This window comes from Rhipicephalus sanguineus, chromosome 2 (assembly GCF_013339695.2).
Source record: "Rhipicephalus sanguineus isolate Rsan-2018 chromosome 2, BIME_Rsan_1.4, whole genome shotgun sequence".
NCBI lineage: Eukaryota > Metazoa > Arthropoda > Arachnida > Ixodida > Ixodidae > Rhipicephalus > Rhipicephalus sanguineus.
In genome coordinates this window covers 72,726,292-72,753,868 of record NC_051177.1, presented here as the reverse complement: position 1 = coordinate 72,753,868, position 27,577 = coordinate 72,726,292, and the positions used below count along the sequence as shown (strand labels likewise).

The window sequence follows — 27,577 nt, the reverse complement described above, 5'->3', positions numbered from 1 at the left end:
GAAGTAAGAGAAATAGGTCGAATGTTTTCTATGGTATAGCCTAATCCTTGTCTTTTTTGTACCGGAATTATTTTAGCTAATTTCCAACGCCTCAAGAGGAAGGTACATAACAGACCCGCCACGGTGGTCTAGTGGTTATGGTGCTCGATTACTGACCCGAAGGTCGCGGGATCGAATTCCGGCCACGGCGGCCGCATTTTCGATGGAGGCAAAAATGCTTGAGGCCCGTGTTCAACTACCCCAGGTGGTCGAAATTTCCGGAGCCCTCCACTACGGCGTCCCTTATAATCATATAATCCCGCGCAATTGTTGTTGTTCTTCTTCGGCGCCGAGAGCACGCGCCGGGTGTGCAGCGGAGTGTGCCTCTAGCGGGAGCAATGAGAACTAGCGGATACGGCGCGATGGACAAGGCGAGAGCATAAGGAGCAAGCTCCTAATAATGGAGCCGACGAGCCAGCGCAACCACACAGGTAAGTGTTGTGACCTAAGGGATCATAGATCATGTATGAAAGACGGCACAGCCATTGGACATCTAGCCTGCACTCTCGTTGAATGGCGAGAACTTTGGTTGGTGCCGTCCTCACAGAAAAAAAAAAGAGTCACAGTTTCGCCGCAAGGGCGAAGCAATGAATGCGACAGCAAGAAACTAATGCTCTAAGAAGTGAGGCTCGCCAATGGAGACTCTCAGTTTGAACAGCGCTCCTGTTGCAAAGGCGGCCGAAGCAGCGAAGGAAACTAGCGTGCTTCAAGTGTCGAGCGGTGACACTTGATAGTTCGCGCTCATCTTCTGTTTGTTCGTTTAGCGGCGTCCCTTGAGCTCGAGTGACTTTCGTACGCTCCGTAACATGAGCGCGGACATCACGGTGAAAGCTTGAAACATCCCTCTCCGCCTCACCAGGAGAAAACCGCGCGAGCAGACAGCGAAAGGGCAAGGTTCTCCCTGCGTCCCTGCCTTGCGCAAATATAAGAAGAAGCGAGCGAGCTCGCCGACGACTTTTAAATCCGCCCGTCGCGCTCCTCGCGCCATCTCGCTGGTAATGAAGAAACGCATACAAGCGCCTGCCGTCTCTGAGTCCGTCCAGCGGTAAAGGGTGTGTATATAACGCTCGCCGTTAGCTTGGTGGAGGATCTGCGTTTCGTGGCGTAGTGGTTAGCGCGACTCGCTGCGGAGCAAAAGGTCCCTGGTGCGATTCCGTGCTTGGGAAGAATTTTTCTGAATTATTTTTCTTTGGGGCTTATATATATCTATATCTATATACTTATACATATACGGTGCATGACGGCGGCGACGGCGACGGCAAAATCCAGCCGAGACTTTCCATATAGTTGCTATCGCAATAAAAAGAAAGTTTATCATTCGACATTACTCGACCCTGAAGGCTGGTAAGGGTTGCGAACACCCCGGCTACACTTGGTCAAGTGCAATGTGTGACATAAGTCAACTACTTGAAATTAATTCTTGAATATCAGTTCATTATCCACACGTTAGCCTGATTTCAAGATTAATTGCTGTCGAACGCATGTACAGATATGTATGCACGGAGGCCAGCTGCACCGAAGTAGTTCAGTGAATTGGCATAATACCGCTAAGGTTGTGGATTCGACTCTGGTCGCCGCCGTATACATAGGCGTATCTACCGGGGGGGCAAGGGGGGCGCTAGTCCCCCCCACTGAGAAATGTTGGGGGGCGGAGCCCCCCCACTTTCGACAGTGGTTATTGTCGGCTGCAGACTGGGAAACTAACAAGTCAGGCAAAGTTTTACTTGAACCGAGTAATAACGTAATTTTGTAATAAAATTTGTCCTACGATTCCGCGGTGACGACTATCCTCCGTGTGTCGTGACCACGCACTGTAGGCTACCTGCGGTGCGGGCTGCCTATTCCACGCTTGTGCGTCTTGCGCTCAAGCGTTGCAGAGGAGGCTATCGCTCAGGGCTCTATAACGTTACAGCAATCTGTCATGATATTATTTCGTCCTGCCTGGCCTGAAGTTTAAATAATCCGCGACGCAAATATGGGCGGGAACCAGTAAACCTTTTATAGCCCGATCAAACACTCTCCTTTTTCAGGAAATTCAGTTTCTTTCAAAACGAATAGCATCTCCACTTCTTCATATTCAAGCTGCTGTGAGTTGATGATTGTGCAGAAGTGTCCAGTATTTTAGTTGTGTCTGGCCAGGACAGCTAAAATAAATTCCCACTTTAGTCTCCGATCAGCCTCCTTCACTTGGCTTATCATATTGTAGCCTGCAGCGATTGTGTCGGCTAGTAACATGGCATTAGACTCGAGCACATTGAGAAGCCCAGCTTTCAAGTTTGCCCCGTTATTTGATCTATACCTCACCAGGGAGATGCTCAGCGTCCACGGTTTTCTGGACTAAGAAGGCTGCCTACCTGCAAAAGAGTGTGTCTGTTCCTAATAATGTTTATTTCTCTCTCTACCTCTTTGTCAGCAATGATGAGTTGACAGAGAGTTGTACACGCGCAAAAACAGCTCAACATCGTTATACTAGAACTGAAAGTATCTATCATACACATACCCGCTGCTATAAGCAGCCGCTGCCAATGTGATTGGCGCGCAGCCTTCTTAAATTACGTTCAGAAAGAGACACTGTCTGGCTATTCCGAAAAAAAAAAAGAGTTATTGTTGAGCACAGTAGTGTGCTGCTTATTGTGCACACTTCATTTTAACGCCGCGAGTTTTCGCAGACTTGTGACGTCGCGTAACAATTGGAGGCGATTTTATGTCGCATTGAAAATTTTTGACGAATAGCGAAGGACCAATGGCAAACAATACGCCGTATTGAAAATAGTTAATTATTATTTTTTTACTCAGTCATGCGTACGTGGTAATTACGCGGTGGACCACTTACGCGTCATTTGTTGCGTCGATTTACGAGCAGGTGCTGTGAGCATGACCCAGAAAATTTCGACCAATCATTAACAGCTAACGACCTACACTGAAGGAAACAATGCGGGGTAGTTTAACGTTATAATCGCACATTTTTTCAAGGAAAACTTGAGCTTACACAGTTTACGTAGGCTATTTACTTGGAGGAACCGGAGGGGAGTGTAAAGGGGTACTTCACCGCTTTTTCGTTCACACCCCACCCAAGCTGGGAAAAGTAGGAGGGCAAGGAACGACACCTAGTATATAAATTCGTAGTCATCTATAATCTTATAACTATACACAACCTGTTCAATGTGGTTTGCTTAAGTATTAATCGACTGAACTTGCTCTTCTTCTTAAGAAAGACTTTATATTAGAGAGCTCTAACAGTAAAAAAAATTGGTACGCGGCTTAGCCTGAAGGCTTCTGCGAAGTACCTTGCTTTGTCAGCTACATGTTTCCTTTATTAAGTGAGAATTTAAGGTACTAAAGTCATAGCAGGTTCTTCATACTCATTGTATATACAACGCCAAACTAAGACTGGGAAGTTTGCTGATGAAATGCTCAGGTGATCAGGTTAAATTTGGATGTACTTTTTAAACTTCACGGCAATACTTCCAAAATGTTATTAAACACTGCTGTGTTGTTGCGGTATAGGGTGGCCCAGTCTGCACAATCTGTTTGTGCAGATTCTTCCTTGATTTAAAACAAACAGTTTTGAAAAGCAAGATATCTGATCAGCTCCATGAATAGAAAAAATCGCGACAACCCATATATATATATATATATATATATATATATATATATATATATATATATATATATATATATATATATATATATATATATATATATATATTATATATATATATATATATATATATACCCACGGCGGACAGAGTGAGCGACGCCAGCACCCCCCCCCCTCCCACTCGCGAACGAGTTGGTACGCCACTGGCCGTATATACATTCCTATGGCGGAATGCAGGAACGCGTGTGTACCTTCCCAGGCGTGCGCAGGGTTCTCCATTAGGGGGAAGGGGAAGCAAGGTTCACCGGAGTGCCCCAACCCTACCACCCCCTCCTCTTTGTTGAGTCCTAAATACAACAAGCTTCGCGATGGATGCAAGTGAAGTGATAATGTTTACCACTATCCCTCAAGAGGGAGGTACATAACAGACCCGCCACGGTGGTTTAGTGGTTATGGTGCTCGATTACTGACCCGGAGGTCGCGGGATCGAATTCCGGCCACGGCGGCCGCATTTTCGATGGAGGCAAAAATGCTTGAGGCCCGTGTTCAACTACCCCAGGTGGTTGTTTCCGGAGCCCTTCACTACGGCGTCCCTTATAATCTTATCGTGGTTTTGGGACGTTAAACCCCAAGAATAGAAGGTACATGACAGCTGCATATTACCGGTAGCTATCGACGGAGCAGAAATCTGGAGGCTTACAAAGAAGGTTGTTAAGGACATCCGTAAAGGTAAGAAGTAAACAGTTCTTGGAATGTAATTTTAGGGCCGTTCGGCAGCCATTATGGTAAAAAGCTGGCGTAGTCATAATTTTGCCCATTAAACAATGGCGGGAGAGTTCCTACTGAGTAGAGGTATGCGACAGACTTGGCGCCCCCCCCCCCCCCAGGTGATTAGAGGGGGCGCACCCCCTGCCCCCCTTGTACGCACGCCTATGTGTACCGTGCATTGGATGCACGTTGAATAACCAAGTCGAAATCAGCCCGGAATACCACCGGTATATACAGAACACCTCAAAATGAGATTCGGGTCCTTGGTTTTATCCTGAATTTCAATCTCGCGAGGTTAGGAGTATGTGCGATCAGTACTGAAACGCAATATACGTGGTGTACCAAGCCAGCCTGCAGCGACGCGGTCTAAACCATTCTGATCATTTTTACAGCCGCGACTTAAAAACGAAAACGAGGCTAGCACACGTACAAGGAAGTTCTGCATGACCATATTGCCACGCCCACTTCTTGTTTTATTTTGACGTATTCGGGTTTGACCAGCAAGGACGGTTATCAACGCTCGACGCTGTCCGCGAAGCAGTGTTCGAGAAGCTTCCCGATTGTAGTAGATCATTTGTTAAGATTGCGCGCCGCACGCGAATGTTCCAGCTTTGTCTAGAGATAACGCCGCCACCAGCGATATCGCTGGAAAGTTCGATAGCGCCTGTATAAAAGCCGACGCGCTTGACCACTTGTCAGGTGATCGATGGTCGACGCTCTGTTCGCAGCTATCAGTTTATTGCTGTAGCCGGAGTTTCATTTTCCCGGCCACAAGTTCGGCCTAATAAAGAGTTTCATCTCGGACGTGCTGACTGCTGCCTTCGTCGACGTCACAACCACGTGACATCTGGTGGAGGTGCTGTTCGTTCATGATCCACGTGATCCACGTCACAACCACGTGATCCGGACGCCCCCGTCAAGCCGTGAACCCAGCCCCCAGCGCGGAGAAGACATCGACGCCAACCACGACCAGCGAGCTGGCCGTAGGCAACAAGGCCTAGCACCGGAGTACGGGCCTCTACCCGACAACACTCGGAACAGAAAGGCCAGGACCACGACTGCGGCAACGATGACAGACACTGCGCCACCGCCCGCGATCGTGATGCAGCAGCCAAGGGAGCCGCCGATCTTTCGGGGATCATCATGTGAGGACCCAGAAACGTGGCTCGAGTCGTACGAGAGGACTGCGGCCTTCAACAACTGGGACCTCAGCGACAAGTTACGCTACGTGTACTTCGCTTTGGAAGACAGCGCCAGGACGTGGTTCGAGAACAGGGAGTCTACGCTGACAACGTGGGATATCTTCCGGACCAGCTTCCTCGCAGCGTTCACAAGCGTCGTGCAAAAAGAAAGGGCCACCGCTTTACTGGAGACATGGGTCCAGCTCCCGAATGAAAAAGTGACAATCTTCGCGAAAGAAATGGCTAGACTCTTCCGCCACACCGACCCTAACATGACAGAGGAGAAGAAGGTCCGTTTCCTCATGCGAGGAGTAAGGCAAGAGCTCTTCGCTGTGCTCATGCGGAACCCACCCAAGACAGTCCAGGAATTTGTCTCCGAGGCCACAACAGTCGAGAGCACGCTGGAAATGCGCAACCGCCAGTATAATCGCCGATCGATTCAAGACAGCCCAGCTGTTCATGCCGTCGGCTCCAACGACCTGCGTGAAGCGATCCGAGCGATCGTGCGGGAAGAACTGCGCAAGCTCTTACCCTTACCACAGCCTGAAGTTGCCTCGATCGCTGACATCGTCCGAGAGGAAATCCAGCAGTCTCTGGGCACCCCCGAGTCAGCGCAGCCGCAGCTGCAAGCAATGAGCTATGCTGCTGCAGCCCGACGCAACGCCCCCCCCCCCCCCCCCTTCTCGACCACGTCAAGACGCCGCGCCGCCCCAGCAGTTCCGCCGCGAGGCACCACCGACGTCATACCGCCCGCCAGCCGGCCAGCGATACACGCCGAGGAAGACCGACGTTTGGCGCGCCCCTGATAACCGCCCGCTCTGCTACCACATGCGGGGAGGCCGGCCACACGTACCGCCGATGCCAGTACCGACAGATGGGGCTACGCGGATTCGCCGTTAACGCGCCGCGCCCGCAACCAGGCGAACGGCCTCGCGACATCGACGACTACCTCACCGGAACACAGTGGCAAGAACGACGACCTTCCCGTTCGCCGTCGCCCGGCCGCTACATGTCACCGCACCGCCGGCAGTACACTGGCCCAAACCGGGGCCGGTCGCCTAGCCCGTATCCGGAAAACTAAGGGCAGCAACCGATGGTGGTGCGGTTGCTGTACGACGAACTATATACCGAAGATCCTCCGCCGCCGACGACAACGCCGCAACAGAATCTAAAGAACACGCCGCAAGCCGAATGAAGCCCTGACGTCGAAACTTCACGGTCCGAGGAAGACCTGACGACGGAACGTCGAAGCAGCGGAACAAATCGACGCAGCCGTGACCCGACGCCGCGACCCAACCGCAACGCAAGACGACGAACTAGCGACCTCGACGTTCTCATTGACGGCCACAACGTCACCGCTCTCGTCGACACTGGAGCCGACTATTGCGTCATTAGTGGGCCTTTCGCCACGAAGTTGAAGAAAGTTAAGACTGCTTGGGAAGGCCCCGAAATCCGTACCGCTGGAGACCATCTAATAACGCCGTCTGGAGTCTGCACAGCAAGAGTAACAATCAATAATCGCACGTATCCTGCGAGTTTCGTAATCTTACAACACTGCTCCAGGGACGTCATACTTGGCATGGATTTCTTAAACCATCACGGCGCCGTCATCGACTCAAGAACCAAGTCGATAACCCTATCGTCGGACAAAACGACACCGCCGGATACGAATCCATGTCATCATGCCCTGAACGTGCTCGAGGATCAAGTTACCATCCCGCCTCGCTCCAGCGTCATAATTCCCGTCAGCACCGAAAAAGCTGAAGACATCGAAGGTGTCATCGAGAGCAGGGGCGTAGCCAGAAATTTTTTTCGGGGGGGGGTTCAACCATACTTTATGTATGTTCGTGCGTGCGTTTGTATGTGTGCGTGCCTATGTACGCAAGCAAAACTGAAAAATTTCGGGGGGGGGGGGGGGTTGAACCCCCCCAACCCCCCCCTTGGCTACGCCCCTGATCGAGAGCGATCAGCGTTTGCTACTAGACCGTGACATTTGCGTCGCAAGGGGCATTGCTCGAGTGCATGAAGGAAAAGGAAGCGTGATGCTAACGAACTTCAGCCAAGAATACAGGCACCTAAGCAGGGGTACGACAATTGCATACATCGAAGAAATCTTGGCCGTCAGCGATGCGTTTGCCTTTTCAGATGCTGACGAAGCTACTACGACTACCCCAATACCTGAGCCACCCTTCGACGTAAACCCAAGTCTCCCCGCTCGCCAACAGCAACAGCTTCGATGCCTTCTGCAGAAAAACAAGGACTGTTTCTCGTCGTCATCGCGGGTCCGACAAACGCCGTTGCTAAGCACCGCATTATAACGGAAGAAAATGCTCGACCACTCCGTCAGAGTCCCTACCGGGTTTCGACGCGGGAACGGGAGGCCGTGAAGAAACAGCTCGACGAAATGCTACGCGACGACATCATCCAGCCGTCGAAGAGTCCGTGGGCATCCCCCGTGGTGCTAGTGAAGAAGGATGGGACTCTCCGTTTTTGCGTCGATTATCGTCGCCTGAACAAAGTCACGAAGAAGGACGTGTATCCCCTTCCCCGGATAGACGACGCCCTGGATCGATTACACAACGCAAAGTACTTTTCGTCGATGGACCTCAAGACCGGTTACTGGCAAATAGAAGTCGACGAGAGAGACCGAGAAAAGACTGCCTTTATAACACCAGACGGCCTGTTTGAGTTCAAGGTCATGCCTTTTGGTCTTTGCTCGGCACCTGAGACTTTTCAACGGGTTATGGATACAGTACTGGCCGGCTTGAAGTGGCAGACGTGCCTCGTGTACCTGGACGTCGTCGTTGTGTTTTCCTCGAACTTCGACGAGCACCTTCGGCGCCTTGAAGCTGCACTTCAAGCAATCAAGACCTCCGGACTCACTTTGAAGCCTGAAAAGTGCCGCTTCGCGTACGAGGAGCTCTTGTTCTTGGGTCATGTGATCAGCAAGGATTGTGTTCGCCCGGAACCGTGGAAAACAGCTGCCATCGCTGACTTCCCGACGCCCACCGACAAGAAGGCCGTACGCCGTTTTCTCGGCTTGTGCGCCTCTTACAGATGTTTCGTCAAGGAATTTTCACAGATCGCCGAGCCACTGACGCAACTCACGAAGGCCGACGTCGAATTCAGGTGGGAAACGTCGCAAGTTCAGTCATTTCAAGAATTGAAACGACGCCTGCAGACGCCTCCGATACTCGCGCATTTCGACGAGCACGCCGATACGGAAATCCACACCGACGCAAGCAGCGTAGGACTCGGCGCCGTCCTTGTGCAGAAGACCGACGGATTGGAAAGGGTCATCAGTTATGCTAGCCGGTCGCTATCAAAGGCAGAAATCAACTATTCCACAACAGAAAAGGAGTGCCTGGCCATCATCTGGGCTACATCGAAGTTTCGCCCCTACATCTACGGCCGGCCCTTCAAAGTTGTGAGCGACCACCACGCCTTGTGTTGGCTAGCCAACTTGAAGGACCCTTCAGGTCGCCTCGCACTGTGGAGCCTAAGACTTCAAGAATTCGACATTACCGTCGTTAACAAGTCCGTAAGAAAACACTCCGACGCCGACTGCTTGTATCGTGCCCCCGTCTACGCACCGCCGCAGGACGACCACGATGATGACTGCTTCTTGGGAACCATAAGTGTCGACGACTTCGCTGAACGACAGCAAGCCGACCCGGAACTCAGGGGCCTTGTGGAATACCTCAAGGGCAGGACAGCCGTTGTTCCGAAAGTATTCAGTCGGGGATTGGCGTCATTTTTCTTGAAAAACGACGTCCTCGTAAAGAAGAACTCCTCTCCGGCCCGGGCCAACTACCTTATCGTTGTACCTTCGGCACTGCGACCAGAAGTTCTGCAGGCCCTGCACGAAGACCCGACGGCTGGCCACCTCGGCTTTTCCCGCACGCTCGCGAGGATACAGGAAAAAAATCACAGCATATCCACCGAGTGAATGATGATGAGTGGGCGAAGCTGCGGAGGTTCATCGGTAAACCGTGAATCTTCCGTGAATTCTGCCCAGTACATCATCACCGACGTGAGATCGGGCGCGTTTATACTAAAGGTTCGATGAGTCATCACGACTTGCGGCTCACTTTAATTTTACATGTACGCTGTGAATTTTCATTGTTTAGAAAACCATTGCTTTAGAAAACATCTGGCGTCTTTCGTTAAGCAGCTGGCGTCTTTTTGTTTTGCTTTAGAAACATCTGGCGTTCTTGCGTTTTCCTTTTACAAAACACCTGACGTCTTTCGTTGGTTTATTTTATGAATCAACGGCGTTTTGAACAAAATTTTTATTGTTTAATCACGCACAGGAGAAATCTCACCAGGCACTACCTTGGAGGTAAAGAATGGCTGCTAATGGGAATGAGAGACAGAAGAAGTCGGCTTTTAGCTAACGCTGCGAATTTTTTATTGTTCAACAACGCACAGGAAAATCTCCCACCGGCACCACCTTGGAGGTCAAAGCGTAAGACCGGTTACGCACAACGACTACTACTACGAGGGACGAACGGGTGCCGCCTTAAGGAGCTTCGCCCCTAAAATACTACTGGCCACGCCTTCCTGCCGACGTCGCCCACTACGTTAAGACTTGCCGAGATTGCCAGCGACGGAAGACACCGCCGACTAGGCCAGCGGGACTTCTGCAGCCAATTTAACCGCCTCACCGGCCGTTCCAGCAAATCGGGATGGACCTACTGGGGCCGTTCCCGACGTCGACCTCCGGCAACAAGTGGATCGTCGTAGCAACTGACTACCTCACCCGCTACGCCGAGACAAAGGCCTTGCCAAAGGCAGTGCCGCCGAGGTAGCCAAGTTCTTCGTGGAGAACATCGTCTTGCGTCATGGCGCCCCAGAGGTCCTCATCACAGACAGAGGTACCGCCTTTACTGCGGACCTAACTCAGGCGATCTTGAAATACAGCGAGACGAGCCACCGCCGCACCACCGCCTACCACCCACAGACCAATGGCCTCACCGAGCGTCTAAATAAAACCATCGCCGACATGCTGTCCATGTACGTCGACGTTGAGCACAAGACGTGGGACACCGTCCTTCCGTACGTGACCTTCGCTTACAACACCGCCGTCCAAGAAACGACGCAGATGACGCCGTACATGTTGGTCTACGGAAGAAGCCCGGCGACGACGCTCGACGCCATGCTACCAAACGTCACCGACGAAGAAAACCTCGACGCCGCCGCTTACTTACAACGTGCCGAAGAAGCCCGACAGCTCGCCCGCCTGCGCATCAAGACCCAGCAGTACACCGACAGCCGTCGCTACAATATTCGACGACGGTTCGTGGAATACCAGCCCGGCGACCGTGTTTGGGTTTGGACGCCGATACGCCGACGTGGGCTTAGCGAAAAACGGAGACGTGACAAGGTTAGACTAAGAGGAGCTACGCCCCTAAAACTCCTTCGGCGATACTTCGGGCCATACAAGGTTCTTCAACGTCTCGGCGCCGTTGACTACGAGGTCATCCCGGACGGCATTACAAACTCCCAGCGACGCCGCGCACGACCTGAAGTCGTCCATGTCGTGCGCCTTTTGCGCGTTAGCGAACCTGGGGACTCTTTTTCCTTTGTTATTGTAATTTATTTATGTATGCACTTGTTTTTTTCTCTTCTTTGTTCTTTCACAAGCATCGGGACGATGCTTTTTCAGAGGGGGGCAATGCCACGCCCACTTCTTGTTTTATTTGGGTTTGACCAGCAAGGACGGTTATCAACGCCCGACGCTGTCCGCGAAGCAGTGTTCGAGAAACTTCGCGATTGTAGTAGATCGTTTTGTTAAGATTGCGCGCCGCACGCGAATGTTCCAGCTTTGTCGAGAAATAACGCCGCCACCAGCGATATCGCTGGAAAGTTCGATAGCGCCTGTGTAAAAGCCGACGCGCTTGACCGCTTGTCAGTTGATCGACGGTCGACGCTCTGTTCGCCGCTATCAGTTTATTGCTGTAGCTGGAGTTTCATTTTCCCGACCACAAGTTCGGCCTAATAAAGAGTTTCATCTCGGACGTGCTGGGGATGGCGCTGCGATCACCGCGGAGTGCGGACGTGTTCGCGTCGGCTCCGGCTTTCTCGAGTGTTTTCGCAGGTTTTTTTCCGTGACTAGCTACTTGACACTTTACCAAAACGATTCGTGAAGTTCTCCGGACTCTCTGGACGTCTGGTTTGCTGGTGGGACTTTCCATTTACCTGAGAACCACCCCTCTGTGTACACCCACCACGCCGCTGCCGCGCTAAGCCTAGGCGTGCTCGCTGGTCGTTGCGCCTACGGCTGCGCCGGCCGCGCCGGCCGCGCCGTGGCGCGTGCTATCTTCCTGTCCCACTTGCGTGAACCCGCACCACCCGCACCTTTGTCTTCGCTATGGAGGTCCTGGTTGCCGGCCAGGATATTTCGCCGGAAGAAGTGACCGCCGAGTCTGGCTGGCTCACTGCTCGATCCCGCCGCCCAACACGCGGCACGGACAACTCGACCCCGATCGATGAATCACCTCAAGCCCCAAGCAACAAGCCCCGGTCTCGGGCGAGACAGCGTGTGAAAGCTCAAGTTTTCAAGGCGGGCCGCATGCCTCCGCTTCCAACGGAGGACATCAAGATTGTTATTCGCCCCAAGGGTGCCCTTCATATAACCAAGATAGGAAGTCCCGTGGTGACCACAGCCATTCTCCAAGCAGCCGAGCTCACAGAGGAAGAAAGCTTAGAAGATACGATCTGTCCGAACATGCAACAAAACATTGTTGTCGTCAGCACACCTGACCCGGACCATGCAGACCGGTACGCCCGCATCCGTTCTATCCAAGTGAACGGCGTCACCCACGAGGTGAATGCCTACGAAACCGCAGCTGAACACACGACGAAGGGTGTCATCCGTGGGATCCCACTCACGGAGACCCCCCAGCAGATCCACAACAACATCGTCACTGCTCGGAACCCGACGGCCCTGGCAGCCAAGCGTATCGCCTCAACTACAACGGTGATTATCGCCTTTGACGGCCCGGACGTGCCTTATCAGGTCCACTACGGGCCCACTTTACTCCCATGTTCGCTATATCGGAAGCAAATTGACATTTGCTACCAGTGTGGCCGCCTTGGACACCGCATGGACGTTTGTCCCTACCCAAATAACAAAATTTGCCGAGGCTGCGGGGCCCGCAACCCCCCCGCCGATCACAGCTGTGACCCTAAGTGCTGTCTCTGCGGTGGCCCTCATCTTACCGCAGACAAAAGCTGCACTGCTCGTTATAAAACCCCGTACGTAATTCGCAAGCGTATTGGGGAACGACGGGCAACGAGCCAAGCTATCGATCAAGCAGCCGGTCCCTCCACCCTCGACACCAAGGCCAGATCCCGCTCCCGCAACCAGGACAAGGGGAGGCGATCCCGCTCCAGAACTTCATCTCGGTCCAGGAAACAACGCTCAAGATCCCGGTCTGCATCAGCATCAGGCAGCAAATCTACCTACAATACCAAGGTGAGCTTCGCAGAGAAACTCAAAGGCACCTCGCCTAAGGGTCGTAACACAAACAACACACAAGCCGCCCCCCCTCCTCCTTTGCCAGACAACCCAGAAATAGCTCAGCTCAAGCGCGAGAACGCGATCCTACGCGATCTCTTAACCAAACTCACGCAGGAGGTTAGAGCCCTTAAAGAAACCCAAACACTAACCCCTACACCCACCGCTCAGAACGCCCCTGCCTCTAGTCAGGAGGCCCCTTTGCCACCTGCCCCCAAAAGGAGAGCCCTGCAAGATGGAGCCACGGGCCAAGTCCGTTCTGAGGTTAAAGACATGCTCATATCGCTCCAAACGACGATGAGTACTTTCCAACAGGCGCTCGACTCCATCCAGCACGCCCTCACGGGCATTGTTCAACGGGTGACCAACCTAGAAACTCATATTCTCACGCCTTCCAGCCATGCTGCCCCCATCTGCGACCCTTCTGGGACGCCGATGGCGACATCCCTTATTTCCCATCATGGCCCACACTAATCAAGGCACCCTCGTTTGGCAGTGGAACTGCCGAGGCTTTCACCAGAAACAACCGGTCCTCAATCAATACCTACGTCAACATACCCGCCGCCCTGATGCTATTCTACTCCAAGAAACCAACAACGCCCCTACCACACTCCCCGGTTATCAAACATTTCATACAACTCACCCTCTTCGCCGGGTTTCTACCCTAGTACAGCGTCGCATCCCTGTTATTGAGCATGATCTCCATAGCCCTCATATCGAACATCTATTCCTCGAATTGATTCCCAATCGTAAACGGAAAGAGTGCATCTTCCTTCTGAACATTTACAATAGCCCCAAGAACAAAGCAAAGTGTCGATTCCTCACCCTCTTCAAGAAGGCCCTCCAAGTTGCTGGAACGCACCCTCTCCTTATCGGAGGCGACTTCAACCTTGCCCATATAGGTTGGGGTTACGTTCGCACGGAAGCTGCAGCTCGCAACCTCTGGCTAGATTACCACGACTTAGGCCTTACGCTTATCACAGATCCATCTTTTCCCACACGCCTTGGTACCTCCACTACCCGGGACTCTACCCCGGACCTCACTTTTACCAACCATATCAACAATGCACACTGGACAAATACCCAACAGGACCTGGGCAGTGACCATTACATCATCACTATCTCTTTACCTCATCTCGTTGCTGCCCCTGCCCCCACCAAAGAGTTTACCATTACCGACTGGGATGCATTTCGCAAGATACGCATCGGCGCTACCTCAGCGGATGGCATCACCGACATTGACACCTGGACGCAAGCGCTACGCACTGACGTTCAGACGGCCACCCGGGTGGTAACCACAGATGCCCCGGTTGAACGCATGGATAGCCGCCTGGCCCACCTTCTGGAGGCTAAGGCCTCTATTGTAGCTCGGTGGAAGGGGCAGCGCCTAAACCGTCGCCTCAGATGCAAGATTTCTAAACTGAACGCAGCCATAGAGGAGCAGTGTCAAACGCTCAGCCGGCAACAATGGACGGAGCTGTGCAGCACGATGGACGGGCAACTTCACCGCCCATCCTCGTGGAAAATCCTGAGACACCTGCTCGACAATACCAACACCCGCACTTCACAGCAGGATCGGCTGCAGAAACTCCTTTATACGGAGACCCTTAAGCAGGGCCCGCAACAGGTGCTTGACTATCTCTGTACCAGGTATATCTCCAGGGGACAAGTCAGTCCACACAGCAAATACGTCGGTAACCCCAACCCCACACTAGACGCCGAATTCAGCATATCCGAAATACATGCTGCCCTCTTTAAGCTAAACGGTCGCTCTGCTCCAGGCCCGGACGGGGTCACGAACAAAACCCTTCGCAATCTCGATGACGAATCCGTGTCCCACCTCACTGACTACATCAACGATTGCTGGCGCAATGGCTCCCTCCCGCCCGCCTGGAAGACTGCCAAAGTCATCCTAATTCCAAAGCCTGGCAAACCGTCTAGCCTCAACAACCTAAGACCCATTTCCCTCACTTCATGCGTGGGCAAGGTGATGGAACATGCCTTCCTGGGACGTGTCAACACTCACCTCGAAGACAACTCTATCTATCCCCACACCATTATTGGATTTCGACCTCACCTGTCAGCTCAAGACGCTATGCTGCAACTTAAACATCAAGTCCTAAACCACGGCCGCTGGATGAAAAGCGCACGGTACGGCCTGCCGCGTCGGGCGCCTTTCTATGGGAGAGCGCGTGTTGGCCCTAGTTGCAGTTGCGGCCGCTGCGGCGCGACGGGGCGGGGAAGGGGAAACGGGTGCCGGCGGCTCCGTTGGGGCAGCAGCCGCAGCAAATTAGTTGGTGATGGTCGCAACAGCGATCTCACTCAGCTATTCCAAGCGGTTTTTCTCCATCTCATCTATCGCAGTCACGACATATCATGCATTCAGTTGAGTCCGTTCGCGTAATCTGGGTAAATAGCCACTTAAGTTTCCGTGTACGTGCCGAGCTCCTGGCACGTTTTTTTTTCAGGACTAACTTTTTGCTTTGTGTCTGAAAGAATATTCCACAATGCACGTAGCAACATTATATGGCGCTGAATGTGTGAAAAAGTGGTTGTTATATTTATGTGCGTGTAATGAATGCATCGTTTGTTATTTTAACGTATTGATTTCCGTGACATTTCTTCAGCACCTTTCTGAAAATGCTTGACAGGTATTTATTTGAAACATCTGGTAATACACGTTCATGTTCTTTATACACAGGAAGTGCATGTAAAAACATACGTTGAGTCTGTTTCATGATGTCTGATACATGGTACTGTGCCGAAAAGTAATTCAGCTTCGGATGCTTGATACTAGCGGATTCTACAAATATAGTGACGCACTCCTCGTAACTTTGTTGAAAAGGCTGCGGAATTATATATTCATTAGAAGTGACGACCACATGACGGAGACTGCCAGAAGACAATCACGTTCGTGTGCAACGAAGATTCGCCAGTGCCTGTACAGCGGCTAACGTCAAAGGACCAAGACGAAATGTTTTATGGTCTGCACAGACTGGAAGTAGACATGGGAAGCCAAAATTTGGGCTCACAAGCAGGCGGCATAACAAAACAATAATAAAAAATAAGAAGAAAACAGAGACGAGTATAAGGAAAGCGTTTACCTCCGCCCCCCCCCCCCCATTTTTTTGTTGTTTTTTACTGTATAGCTGTCAAAAGCGACCTACCTTAACTTTGTCCCTGTGAGTCGCTCGCAATGTGTGTGCTGGCTGCCACGTATATTTGTTTGAAATTAAATCTTGTCGTCGCCCACCAGCCGCTTTTATGCACTATTTTGTCTCCGCATGTTTTGCTGAGGTAAGTTTGAGTCTGTGGCCCGTACCGCTAATGACCACAGATAACCCAACTCTCTGAATAAAAGGAGTACACGTGCTTTTCACGGCAACCAACATCAGTGCCACATGGCATTGCGGGGCAACGCACGCCACCGCAACGCGACAGCGTTCGGAAACAACCGGAACCGATGACAAAGGTGCCGCGGGCTGAAAGGTGGGAACTAAAAAAAAAAAAAAAAAAGAGAGATAAGAGAAAACGGGAAGGTGGTGTCACGGCCGCTGGATTTCAACGACGTTTGCAAAGCCGCCGTTTGCAGCTGGCAGGGATGAGCCCTGAATTCATAATCAATAAAATAACTTCTCACATTTTGTCCAGATTTTATGTTCACTGTTAAATTCGTTACACGATCATGAAAACGGCGTAACGGGAAGAAACAGAACTACTGAAAAGCGCAGGAATGCAAGCAGTTGTGTTCGTGTGTTTTTCAGTCTTTTCATCACTCTTTCCGTCTGACCGTTTTGATATTATTTAACCGTATTAGCTCGCCCAACTGTCAGTATTGAAGATGTAGTCACTGAAATTTCAAAGTGACTCGAATCTCCTTCTATGAGAAGGTCGCACATATGATAAGCATTATTTCACGGCAGTTGCATGCGATACCGTACCGTATGTGTACTATAAACATGTTTGGAAGAAGGAAGAAGTTTATCTTATTTCGTGTCAAATAAACAGTGGCCGCTGCAGTTTCTGAGATCAATTTTTCGAAGTAAAATGATTAATTCTGAATCAACATACTCAGAGCCAAAATAAAGAATTTCGATGCATTAGGAAAGGTGCAGCGCCTCCAGGTTGGTTAGTTGTGGTCTTCTAGGATACCAGAAAAATATGCCCACGCGATTACTTCCGCAAAAAGCGATCGGTGCGCGAAGTTGCTTCTTTGGCAAGGCAAGAACAAAAATTCCCAAGCGCTGCAAGAATGAACAAGAAATATCGGTAATTAACTGATTCGTACACGCTAGATAAATTTTAGAAGAGGATTTCGGGCGTCACATGAAGACGCACGCGCCCAAGCATAACTGCCGCAAGCGCGCCGCGCATGTGATCCCGCGGGCGTCCGCGAAACCCGTCCCCGCCCGGTGGCGCCGCGGCGGTGCTCCGGGAAACTAGGCCCGTCACGCCGGTTTCGGAGCACGCGGCAGGCCGTACCCGTGCGCTTTTTATCCAGCGGCCGTGCCTAAACGATCGTTCCCGTAACACGAAAGCAATTCTCGGACTCGACCTTACTCAAGCATTTGACAACATTTCCCATGCTGCTATTCTTGATCAAGTTTGTCACCTCCACCTGGGAGAGCGCGCCTACAATTATATTCGAGACTTCCTCTCCAACCGCACGGCCACCCTTTCGGTCGGAGATTTACGATCAGCCCAGATTCCCCTTGGCAGTGCAGGCACCCCTCAAGGGTCAGTCATCTCTCCCATGCTCTTTAACTTAGTCATGCTTGGCCTTGCACAGCAACTACAACAGGTCGACAACATCCACCATACTATCTACGCCGACGACATCACCATCTGGGCGTGCCAAGGTAGTGATGGTCAAGTGGAGTCAGCACTGCAGACAGCGATTGACACTGTTGAGGCCTATCTCCAAGGAACCGGACTGCGCTGCTCACCGGCTAAATCGGAGCTTCTTATCTACAAGCCCATTCAGCGGGGACGCCCCCCCAAACACCAACTTGAGCAGCGGCCCTGTGATGACATCACCCTTCATCTTCAAGATGGCAGCCTTATCCCGCACGTCCCTAGTATCCGGTCCTCGGTCTCACTATATCAGCCAATGGCTCTAACGGCTTGGCTCTCAACAAGATTTCTGCTCAATCTCAAAACACCTTACGTCTCCTCAAACGTATATCCAACCGAAGAGGCGGTCTCAAAGAAGAAAGCCTTATCCGCCTCGTGCAGTCGTTTGTCCTATGTCACATCACCTACGTTGCTGCGTACCTCAACTGGTACCGTGCAGAACAAAACAAGCTCGACACCCTTATACGAGGGGTCTACAAGCAAGCACTTGGCCTCCCGCACTACACCAGCACCGAACGTTTCAATCAACTGGGTGTTCACAACACCCTTGCCGAGCTCATTGAAGCCCAACAACGCGCTCAGCTTGAACGGCTCACACTCACGGAAACGGGACGTTCGATTCTCTCGACGGCTTGGCTTCACGTATCATCAGCAACAGGGCCCCAAACAATCGATTCCGAATGACATACGCAGCTGGATCCACGCGGATCCCATCCCCAGAAATATGCACCCCGAGTACAACAGAGCCCGGCGCAAAGCTCGGGCTAGAGCCATCATAAAAGCCCTTGCCCACGTACCTGGCGCCACATTTGTTGACGCAGCTCAATATCTTCAAGGCACACGTTTTGTAGCTGTCACCACACGCGATGGAGCCCTACACCATGCAACCAGCGTCACTACTTCCTCCTCCGAGACGGCTGAAGAAGTGGCCATCGCCCTGGCCACTCTAGATCCCACCTGTGACACCATTGTGTGCGACTCTCGCTCAGCCGTCATTAACTACAGCAAAGGCCGCATCTCTCCTCAAGCGCTTCGCATCCTCTGCCAGGCACCACACTCCAAAGACAGCATGATCTCCCTGACATGGATCCCCGCCCATGCGGGCCCTGTCCATCCACGCCTCCCCAACCTCAACGAGGTCACCCACTCCATTGCGCGAGGCCTTGTCAACCGCGCCGGAGCTACTGGAGACGAGATGGACACCAGGGACAACCTGACTACCTTCAATGACCTCGTTAAGACCTTTTACCTCAGACGCCGAGTCTTTCCCCACCTCACCCCAAGCTCAGCCGGGCACAGGCCACCACTTTCCGTCTACTACAACAAACACGTATCCCTCCCCTGCCCGCCTCCACCTCATATTCCCGGACGTGTACACTACCCCCAACTGCCGGTGCTGTGGCACTCACCCGGCGACGCTTTCGCATATGCTGTGGGAGTGCCCGGCACAGTACACACACACTAACACCACGACCCTTTCGTCGAGGCTCCGCGAGGCTCTGCGGAGCTCCGCTCTTGACGAACAAACCTGGGCGACCCAGCACGCCCGTGAGGCGGCGTTGAGGCAAGCCCTTGACGTCCCCTCATGGGAGGCCTAGGCCCGGCCACTTAAACCTGCTGGTTTCCCTTAATAAAGTTTATTCCTCCTCCTCCTCCTCCTCGGACGTGCTGACTGCTGCCTTCGTCGACGTCACGACCACGTGACAATATTGACCGTGAACGCCTAGCCCGGCAAGCAATTGTGAAGGACAACGACTGTGCGCTGTTCCTGTGCCATTTGTGCGTTCACTTACCGCACGCACGTACTAGAGCTCAAACGTAACGATTATTGTCTTTGTTCCTCCTTGTGGCACTGCGCCGCTGATGGAAACCATGGACCATGGCAAGCGCTGATCGACCAGGTTGGACGGGCGGCTCCATAAGAACAACTTATGTTTCGTTCATGTTTTTCTGCTCTGTTCTCCCCATGGAAAGCGAGACTGTTTTTGGCGCCCCTTCTTTCGAGGAAATGCACTTATGCACATACTTGCCGCGTTTTCGTTTTCTTTCATTTGTGAGAAAGCACCCATACGCACCTTGCTTTAGCGAAAATGCACAAATTCTTGATAAAGGCCGGTACTCTGCCGATACGCCCAAATAAAACTGTACGTGCAAGAATGGCGTGAAGGTAATACTGCGGAATACATCACACGCACAAAAGAGGAAATATTGAGAGCATTCTTGCACCATGCGCTGCAGTCAGCAGAAATTTATTTTCCTTCGTTCTTTCCGCAGAAGTTTAGACAGGCAACCACATACTTTGAAAATCCGCGGGCGCGCATATCGACCTTGCAGCTAGATTAGAGTACTAGTACACTCTAGCACTCTAGCTAACGCCGACGTCGCCCCCTCTGTCGAGCATGACTCGAAAACAAAAGTTCAGCGTCGTCGGAGAAGCATCCGCGAGGCGTCGCTACCTGTCTCGTGACGTAACGTAAACACAGAAACCCGAGGGAAGGGGACGCCAGGGAAGCGAGAAGAGGGGCTGAGGTAGAGTGTAGCTGAGGAGGTAGCGAAGAAGGGGCCCCCAGGAATTTCATAATGGCTGGCCGTAGCAGCTTGTCAATGCCAGCCAGTGTAAGGTAGACTTATTTCCTCACCTGTGTCAACAACCTGAAGCCCGAAAAAAAAGTTGCCACCCGAACCCATCGACAGTGAAACCTTCATGCGGATCGCACGGATTCGACATGGCACGTCCCGAGTCGTCGGACTGGTGCACAGCAGCGGTAGCGATAGTGCTCTTGTTGGTGAGGCTCTTGTTTTATGCCGTTGCATCGGAGCGTCGTCGTGATGCCTGTTCGTGACAAACCCGGCAACTGCTACTGCCGGCATCCAGCGACGCGGAGTGCGGAGTCAACGTAGCGTGGCAGAGTGCGGGTTCAATAACACCGCCCGGTGAGCTTCCGTCCGTGCTGTGATTACGTCGGCCTCTCTACCGAGGCGGCGGGCTAGACTTCTTCCAAGGTGAGGAACCGCTTCGGGGCCCATGCGCCCTTTCGCTTGCGGTTTCTTTCTTTACCGGAGCCCGTTCGGGTAGTGCGCGGTTTCCGTTTCTGACGAAGTGACAGTGGCATGCTCGTGGTAACTCGGAAGAAAAAATAAAGAAGCCGGAGAAAGTTCAAAGCGATCGCCGTCTTCACGGTTTGGTGCACCCATGAGCGAATATTTTTGCGCTGCCTTCTGTATGCTCGGCTGAAGTAGGGCACCGTGATGGGAGATGCTTCGAAGCGCGCCTCTGTGATCATTAGGCGGTCACTGCAGTGCTACAATGTGGCTCTTTGTGGAAGACCACTCTTCCTTTATTCCGCGAAAGCGGTACAGTCTTCTGAACCACGTCTTAAGACAATTGTCGTATGAATGCTCTCCCTCTATAGCTCAGTAGCTCAGTGCCAGAGATAGTACTTGTTCTGTAGCCGCTGTGCAAACGTTACAAACAGCCGCAACTTTGATCTGAACCGTTGTAAAGTCGCGCATTAACTAGCACAGATCTTGCATACCGGTTTGTAATGTTGTTTGGCGCGAAATTCGAAGAGTGGCACTTATGGGACTGAAGTGTTGACTTACACATCGCTGCCGCTTTCGCTTGGCAACGAATTGATTTTTTTCAATTTTAGAGCCATCGAACCCGCCTGTTGCTGGCGATATCGGTGCACCTGTGCTTATATGTGGCCCTAGTTGTTTCCGTATCGATCCCTAATGGCCTTGTTTGCTCGATTCGGTGCGCCTTGTTTTCATTGAAGCCTCCGAACGGCTTCCGAAGCATTGATCGCTGCATGACATGTGCTTCATTTTCCCACGGTACTTTCCTCGCAGGCGCTTTTTTGTGTTCTCTGTATGGCGGAAAAAATGGAGCTTAGGAAGGTAAGCATGTCGACTTTTGCTGCCGATCGTTGAAATGGCAGCCCTCGTAAGGTTTACTCACTCACGGTGTTTTGTTTTCTTTCTCCCCTGACTGTTTGCAGAGCTTGAGAAGGAAGTTCTCAGGAAACATACGGTTAGTTGACTGCTACCTTTATTTGTTGATTGATTGACCTCTTTATTACAATATTTCAACTCGCATTTGTTAGAAGTGTAGATCAGAACACGTTTATCGTGAAATAATATTACAGCATTACAATCATCTTCAGGCCAGTTTCATACGTCAGCCAGTGTAAATTATTTGCTCTTTCTTCCTTGTTGAATATATATCTGTGTTAAACATATGTGAGCTGCTATTGCTCTGAATGCGTCCATCAGATTATCTTTTTAAACAATTATGTTTGACCAATGTTAAAATGAAGGTTTAAGCAATGTGACAGGTTTAAGCCGGTTGATATCTCTTTTTTATTTCTTTCGCACGACAGCTGAGTTTTTCATTTTGTTACATCTGTGTCCTTGCGGCTTTTGAACAGCAGAGAACGTGTCATCCACATCTGGAGTCTTGTCACTTTATGATAAGCAGTTGCCCATAAAAGCTGTTCACTGCAATTTGGCGTAGACTGCAGCAGTGCTTCCTTCCCGACTCGATGTTTTATTGCTTTAGGGTCTTTACAGTTTATTGCTTTCCCTCATGACAACAGTCTGTATTTAAATATTTATTCTGCTCCAATAACTACTTTATGTGTTCTTTAAAATATTAAAGGAGCACTGACACAAAATTTCGAAGGTGAAATAACCCGTGTGATGGAATTATGTGGACACACACACGCATCATCTACGAAATATCAACGGATAATATAGCCTAGAACATATTTAAAATCACGTTTAAAGTGCGCGTCGCCCCACTCCATGCGAAACGCGCCTTCGGTGTCCTAGTAAACAACCAACGGCCACCTGCGTCACAAGTTTGTGTTGGCTGCCACGATTGTTGCGGGCGCTCTCTCCCACTGACTCCTAGCAGACCTTTTCAACGGAAAGAAAGGGAGACTTGCATGGGAGTACAAAGTTTGATATCCTCGGCAGTGCATCTTGGGGGGGTCACGCATATTTACAACGCCTCAGAGGGTATTGTAGCAGCACCAGGAAGCCTTCGTTGAAAAGAGTTGTGTGCTCATGTGCACGCGGTTTTGTGTGCTCATGTAGCCAGCTATGCTTACACAGCCACCACTCTGGGTCCTGCCTCCCTCTGCGCTCTCTGAAACCGAAACTGTGACTGGGCACTATAAAACCGTCTCCAAATAATTAATGATTGCGCGCTCGAGTAAACTGAGCTTTCCAGCCGTGATAAGTGGGTCGTTAACTACTTATTGCAACAGAAAAAACAAGATGCAGAATTTTGGTGTCAGTGCCCCTTTAAGTGGAAATCTTAATATGCAAACCAGAACGCATTAGAGAATTAATGTTTCATTATATGCTAAAGGCATCTTAATTGCACAAAATATGTGCCTTGTTCTTCTGTATTACCTTCGCTTAATTTGGCAGCAAAACGATATGTTGTTATAAACTTCTGTTCACTTTGATGTTACTTGAGATATTGCCCAGTGTTATGGTTGAACTGCCTTTGGATCAAACATTTGGGATAGTCGATATAAATAGGCGAGATATGAAAGTAGCATGGCAGATAAGGAACAAAGAACAGACGCCACAAAAGCTTACTTATAACTAGGGGTGTGCGAATATCAAATTTTTCGAATACGAATCGAATACGAATATCCACCTTCGAATATCGAATCGAATATCGAATATCAAAGGAAAAATGCCTCCACAGTAAAAATATTTTATTTAACATGTAGCTATTTGAAAAAAAAAACATTAACAACCTGACTGGCAACACAACATACACTGCTATCTCCGGAACACAATGTCCAGGCTAGCACAATGCACATCACAACACAATGAAAGTAATGACTACATGTTATCATGAAGAAATATGAGTTGCTCCACATGATCAGGCAGCAGGCGCTCCCTTGTAACAGAGACAACCCCACCCCCTGCCACTGAAAAGGCACGCTCGCTTGGAACAGAAGTGGCTGGTATAGGGAGGTACATGGGGCAAAGCTTTGCCAGACTGGGGTATCTGAACAGTCCGCCACCAGTCACGTGGGTCACTGTCTTTCTTCAGAAGTGGTCCCGCATAGTGAACGAGTGGTAGTGCGGCACGTTACGGCCAAATAATATTGCAAATGCACGGTTACATGATCGCCAACAGCGCTGCACGTCGGAGATGCACCAGCAATAAATCATACGTATTGGGGCGCTCGTCGCAGGCAGATATCGTGCCTCCGTGTACTTACGATGTTTATCGCTCCTCTCGGCAACGTTTTTAGCGATACGAACGCAGCAGAAATGTGGAGGACGAGTTATTTCATGCATGATAATCGAATCGCATATTCGCATTTTTCGAATATTCAAAGTTATCGAATATTCGAAACTTTTCGAATACATGATTTTCGGATCGAATACGAATATTTCGAATGTAATGTTCGACGAATATTCGAAACTTTCGAATATTCGCACACACCTACTTATAATGAATGGTTTATTAGAACAAAAGCATCTAAAAGTAATCAATATACTAGCTGCACAGTCATTAAGAATTTAAGAAAACGATCCTACATGGGTAAAGGTCGGCACAAAAGAAAAAGGACAGAGCAAAGAAACAAAAGATCAATGACAAACAGCACAGGTGCCAAAATTGACGTGTTAGGTTGACATATCTGGCTAGAAACATAAAGGACACTTTGCTATTCACAGGTTGCATGATATGCATTGCTTGTAGAATTCTGAGGTTATCATTTGGTACTGTCGGCAAAGGCCATCATTCAAGCTGATGAATGATGAATTTGCAGACCAGTCGCATAATTATGTTTCATTAATCAACTGTCTCATCCTTACATTGTTTTTCCTATGTTGGTTGTTTTCTTTGTATTTTTTGCATTCAATACGTATTCAGCTGATTGAAAATATGTACATACATACGTACTCGTGCAATATCTTGCTATGCAAGATGGCAGTATATGTATATAATGATAATAATAATTTCAATGTGACCCAATAAAGCAAAAGTTAATCGGACAGCTTAGACTTCAACAGTGTGATCCCAGAAGTGGTTCATGGAAATTGGTTTAATGTGGGCACAAATGTGTAAGCTTGTGATTTTGATTTGTTCATCTTGAGGATGGAAGGTGCTTCAGGAGCTGAGGAAGTGTAAGGACAATTTGGGGTCTGGCTCTGTTGAAACTGTTGAATTATATCGTTCTTTTATGTTGCCTTACTCAAGGAAGCAAGCCATTATTAATGGTGACAGATATTAGCAAACTAAATAAAAATGTTTATTTCATTACATGAAGTGTGTCGTAATTGTAGACTTGAATATGGTTCTGTCGCTGCATTCGCATTCACTTATAGTCATGAGGCTATCATTAGGTGTTACGTTATACTTCGTTCAACTTGCATTATTACCTTGCAACTTGTATTTGTATCTCAGTAAATATTTTTCCTGTATAGGCTCTTTCACACTCTTTAGGAAAAAAAAAATGAATCGGAACACAAAGGTACAGTATAACAGATTTCATCAGAATACCTCAAAACTGGTGCTAGTAGAAGGATTCCGGCTTAAGTGAACATGCCTTCAGCACTTGCTGGCTTCGGAACCACGGTTTAGACTTGTGCCCCAAACTGAAGCGTGCTGCTGCGAGTACTGTGTTACCAAAAAGAAAGAAGAAAGGGACATTATCTTCGCGGTGCTGTCTTCTAAAAGTTCACTCTTTCTCCTCAAAAACGGTGAAATACCTCGTGAGAAACTCGGAACATTGAGACGAGATTAAATTTGAAAAAATTATTGGTTTGCGTGAGCATGCTTATGTTAATGCCAAGTGAGCTTGATGTATTCTGTATGTTTCCAGTTCACCTGTTGTAAGAAGAGACAGTCAGGCTGAAGTCGTACTCAAAGGCTGGCTTTACAAACTCGAGGGAGCTACAATAAAACAGTGGAAGAAACGGTGGTGCATCCTTTCAGAGTACTGCTTGTTCTATTATAAAGGTACGCACATCAGTAAATCTGCTTCTTAATCTCTTATATTGTATATCATATCGGTCACTGGAGAATAACTTTGAGGAATATTTGTACCAAGACATAATTTTGCTTGTAAGTAAGCTGTACAGATAAGCTGAAAGCAGGATATAAAGTGCACATAAATTGCTTGTGTTGCCTTATAGTTAGCAGTTGTTGCTACTGTAAAAGTAAGAAGTGCACTTTCTTTTTGTCATGCCTTTTGCATGGTTAAGTAGTCTTCATGATTGGCGTGTAAGTTCAGTTTGGTTGTGTTTTTTCTTTTTTCACTAAAAAAGTTTCGTTGTTTAAAACTTTACTGTGTAATATTACATTTCTCAGATATTTGCTGTTCAAAAGTTCTTATGATAATTACGCGGTGAGTAACTCAAGTGTCAAATTTTCAGGGCCTGAAGAAGACAAGTGTTTAGGTTCCATTCTACTGCCAAGCTACAAAATCAGGCCATGCACAGCGGATGACAAGGTGTCCCTGAAGCATTCGTTTGTAGTGAGTCCCGCCACAAATTATTCTTTTTCGACCTGATTCGGGATTTGCTCGCAACTGTGCAAAAAAAAAATTTTTACACGATGCACAACTGCTTTTGGTTTTCCAGGCTGAGCACCAGAACACAAAGACATACTATTTTGCTGCGGAGAACAATGCCAGCATGTGTCAGTGGATGAACGCCATGTCCCTTGCGGCCCTCATGCAAAAAGACACTGACCGCAGGTGAGCGGTGTTTGTTAATGAGAGTATTTACCACCAATAGGTGCATTGCGTTCATAGCTAGTAATATTCAAATGTGAAAACTCTGAAATCCTGTGCTTACCGTGAACATGACTAGGGGAATGATTCGTTGGTCTCACTTGGGTGTAATATGCAAATTACAAGGTTCCAACTGAATAATAAACAGATCATCAAATCCTTGCAACTCCTTGCCAACACTGAAGCAGTCTTGGAAAGCCTACAGCACTGGTAATGATATAGTTTTTTTTCTTAGCAGCTTTCAAACAGCACCGGTGGTGGTTGTCGTCATCACGTAGGCCCAGTCCCACTGCCTCCAAGATGTTTAATTCAGCACCCTCTTATCTCGGAGGTCATGCCTAGGAGCCACGCATTCTAGGTTGTGCCCTTGTAAAGCATCACTTCCGGCGAGCAGTAATGGTGGCGTTTTTCTTTTCAGTTGTGGCATCAGAATGGTTATTTTTGCAAGCTTTCCACGTTGCTTCCACTAGTATTTAAAATGTAAACTCTTGTTCACAGCTCCTTTATATCTGTGCTATCTGTAGCTAGGCTTTTTATGCCGTCTAAAGCTTTGTTGTGATTGACTTTTAAGCATTCCAGGGCAATACAGCTATACGAGCTACCATAGTGAAAGGTTAAATTTTTGTAAACTTGCATTTCTCATTTGCATACCAACATTCAAGCATACCTACACGCAAGCATACTTACATTCTTCCCTTTGACATAACAGAGTCAAACGTTTGCACGACTTTTTCTGCCTGAATAAGTGTTGTGGCGAAGCGAACACCACACCTGTTGGCAAGCTATGCTAGCCTTATGCTTTGTTCCTAATCACACTTTCCGCACTAAATAGTAAAAG

The 27,577-nt window shown here is 49.6% G+C and overlaps 1 protein-coding gene across 1 annotated transcript in view; it reads left to right on the top strand.

Annotated features, from left to right (window-relative positions):
* Window positions 1-20,487: 20,487 nt before the first annotated feature.
* Window positions 20,488-27,577, top strand: part of LOC119383174 (uncharacterized) — a 71,827-nt gene continuing 64,737 nt past the window's right edge. Inside the window, exons 1-6 of the mRNA XM_037651204.2 lie at window positions 20,488-20,968; window positions 21,818-21,865; window positions 21,967-21,998; window positions 25,828-25,964; window positions 26,381-26,481; window positions 26,588-26,703. Of these exons, the coding sequence (XP_037507132.1) occupies window positions 21,839-21,865; window positions 21,967-21,998; window positions 25,828-25,964; window positions 26,381-26,481; window positions 26,588-26,703 (413 nt within the window). The 5' untranslated portion in view covers window positions 20,488-20,968; window positions 21,818-21,838. The remainder of the gene's footprint in view (window positions 20,969-21,817; window positions 21,866-21,966; window positions 21,999-25,827; window positions 25,965-26,380; window positions 26,482-26,587; window positions 26,704-27,577) is intronic.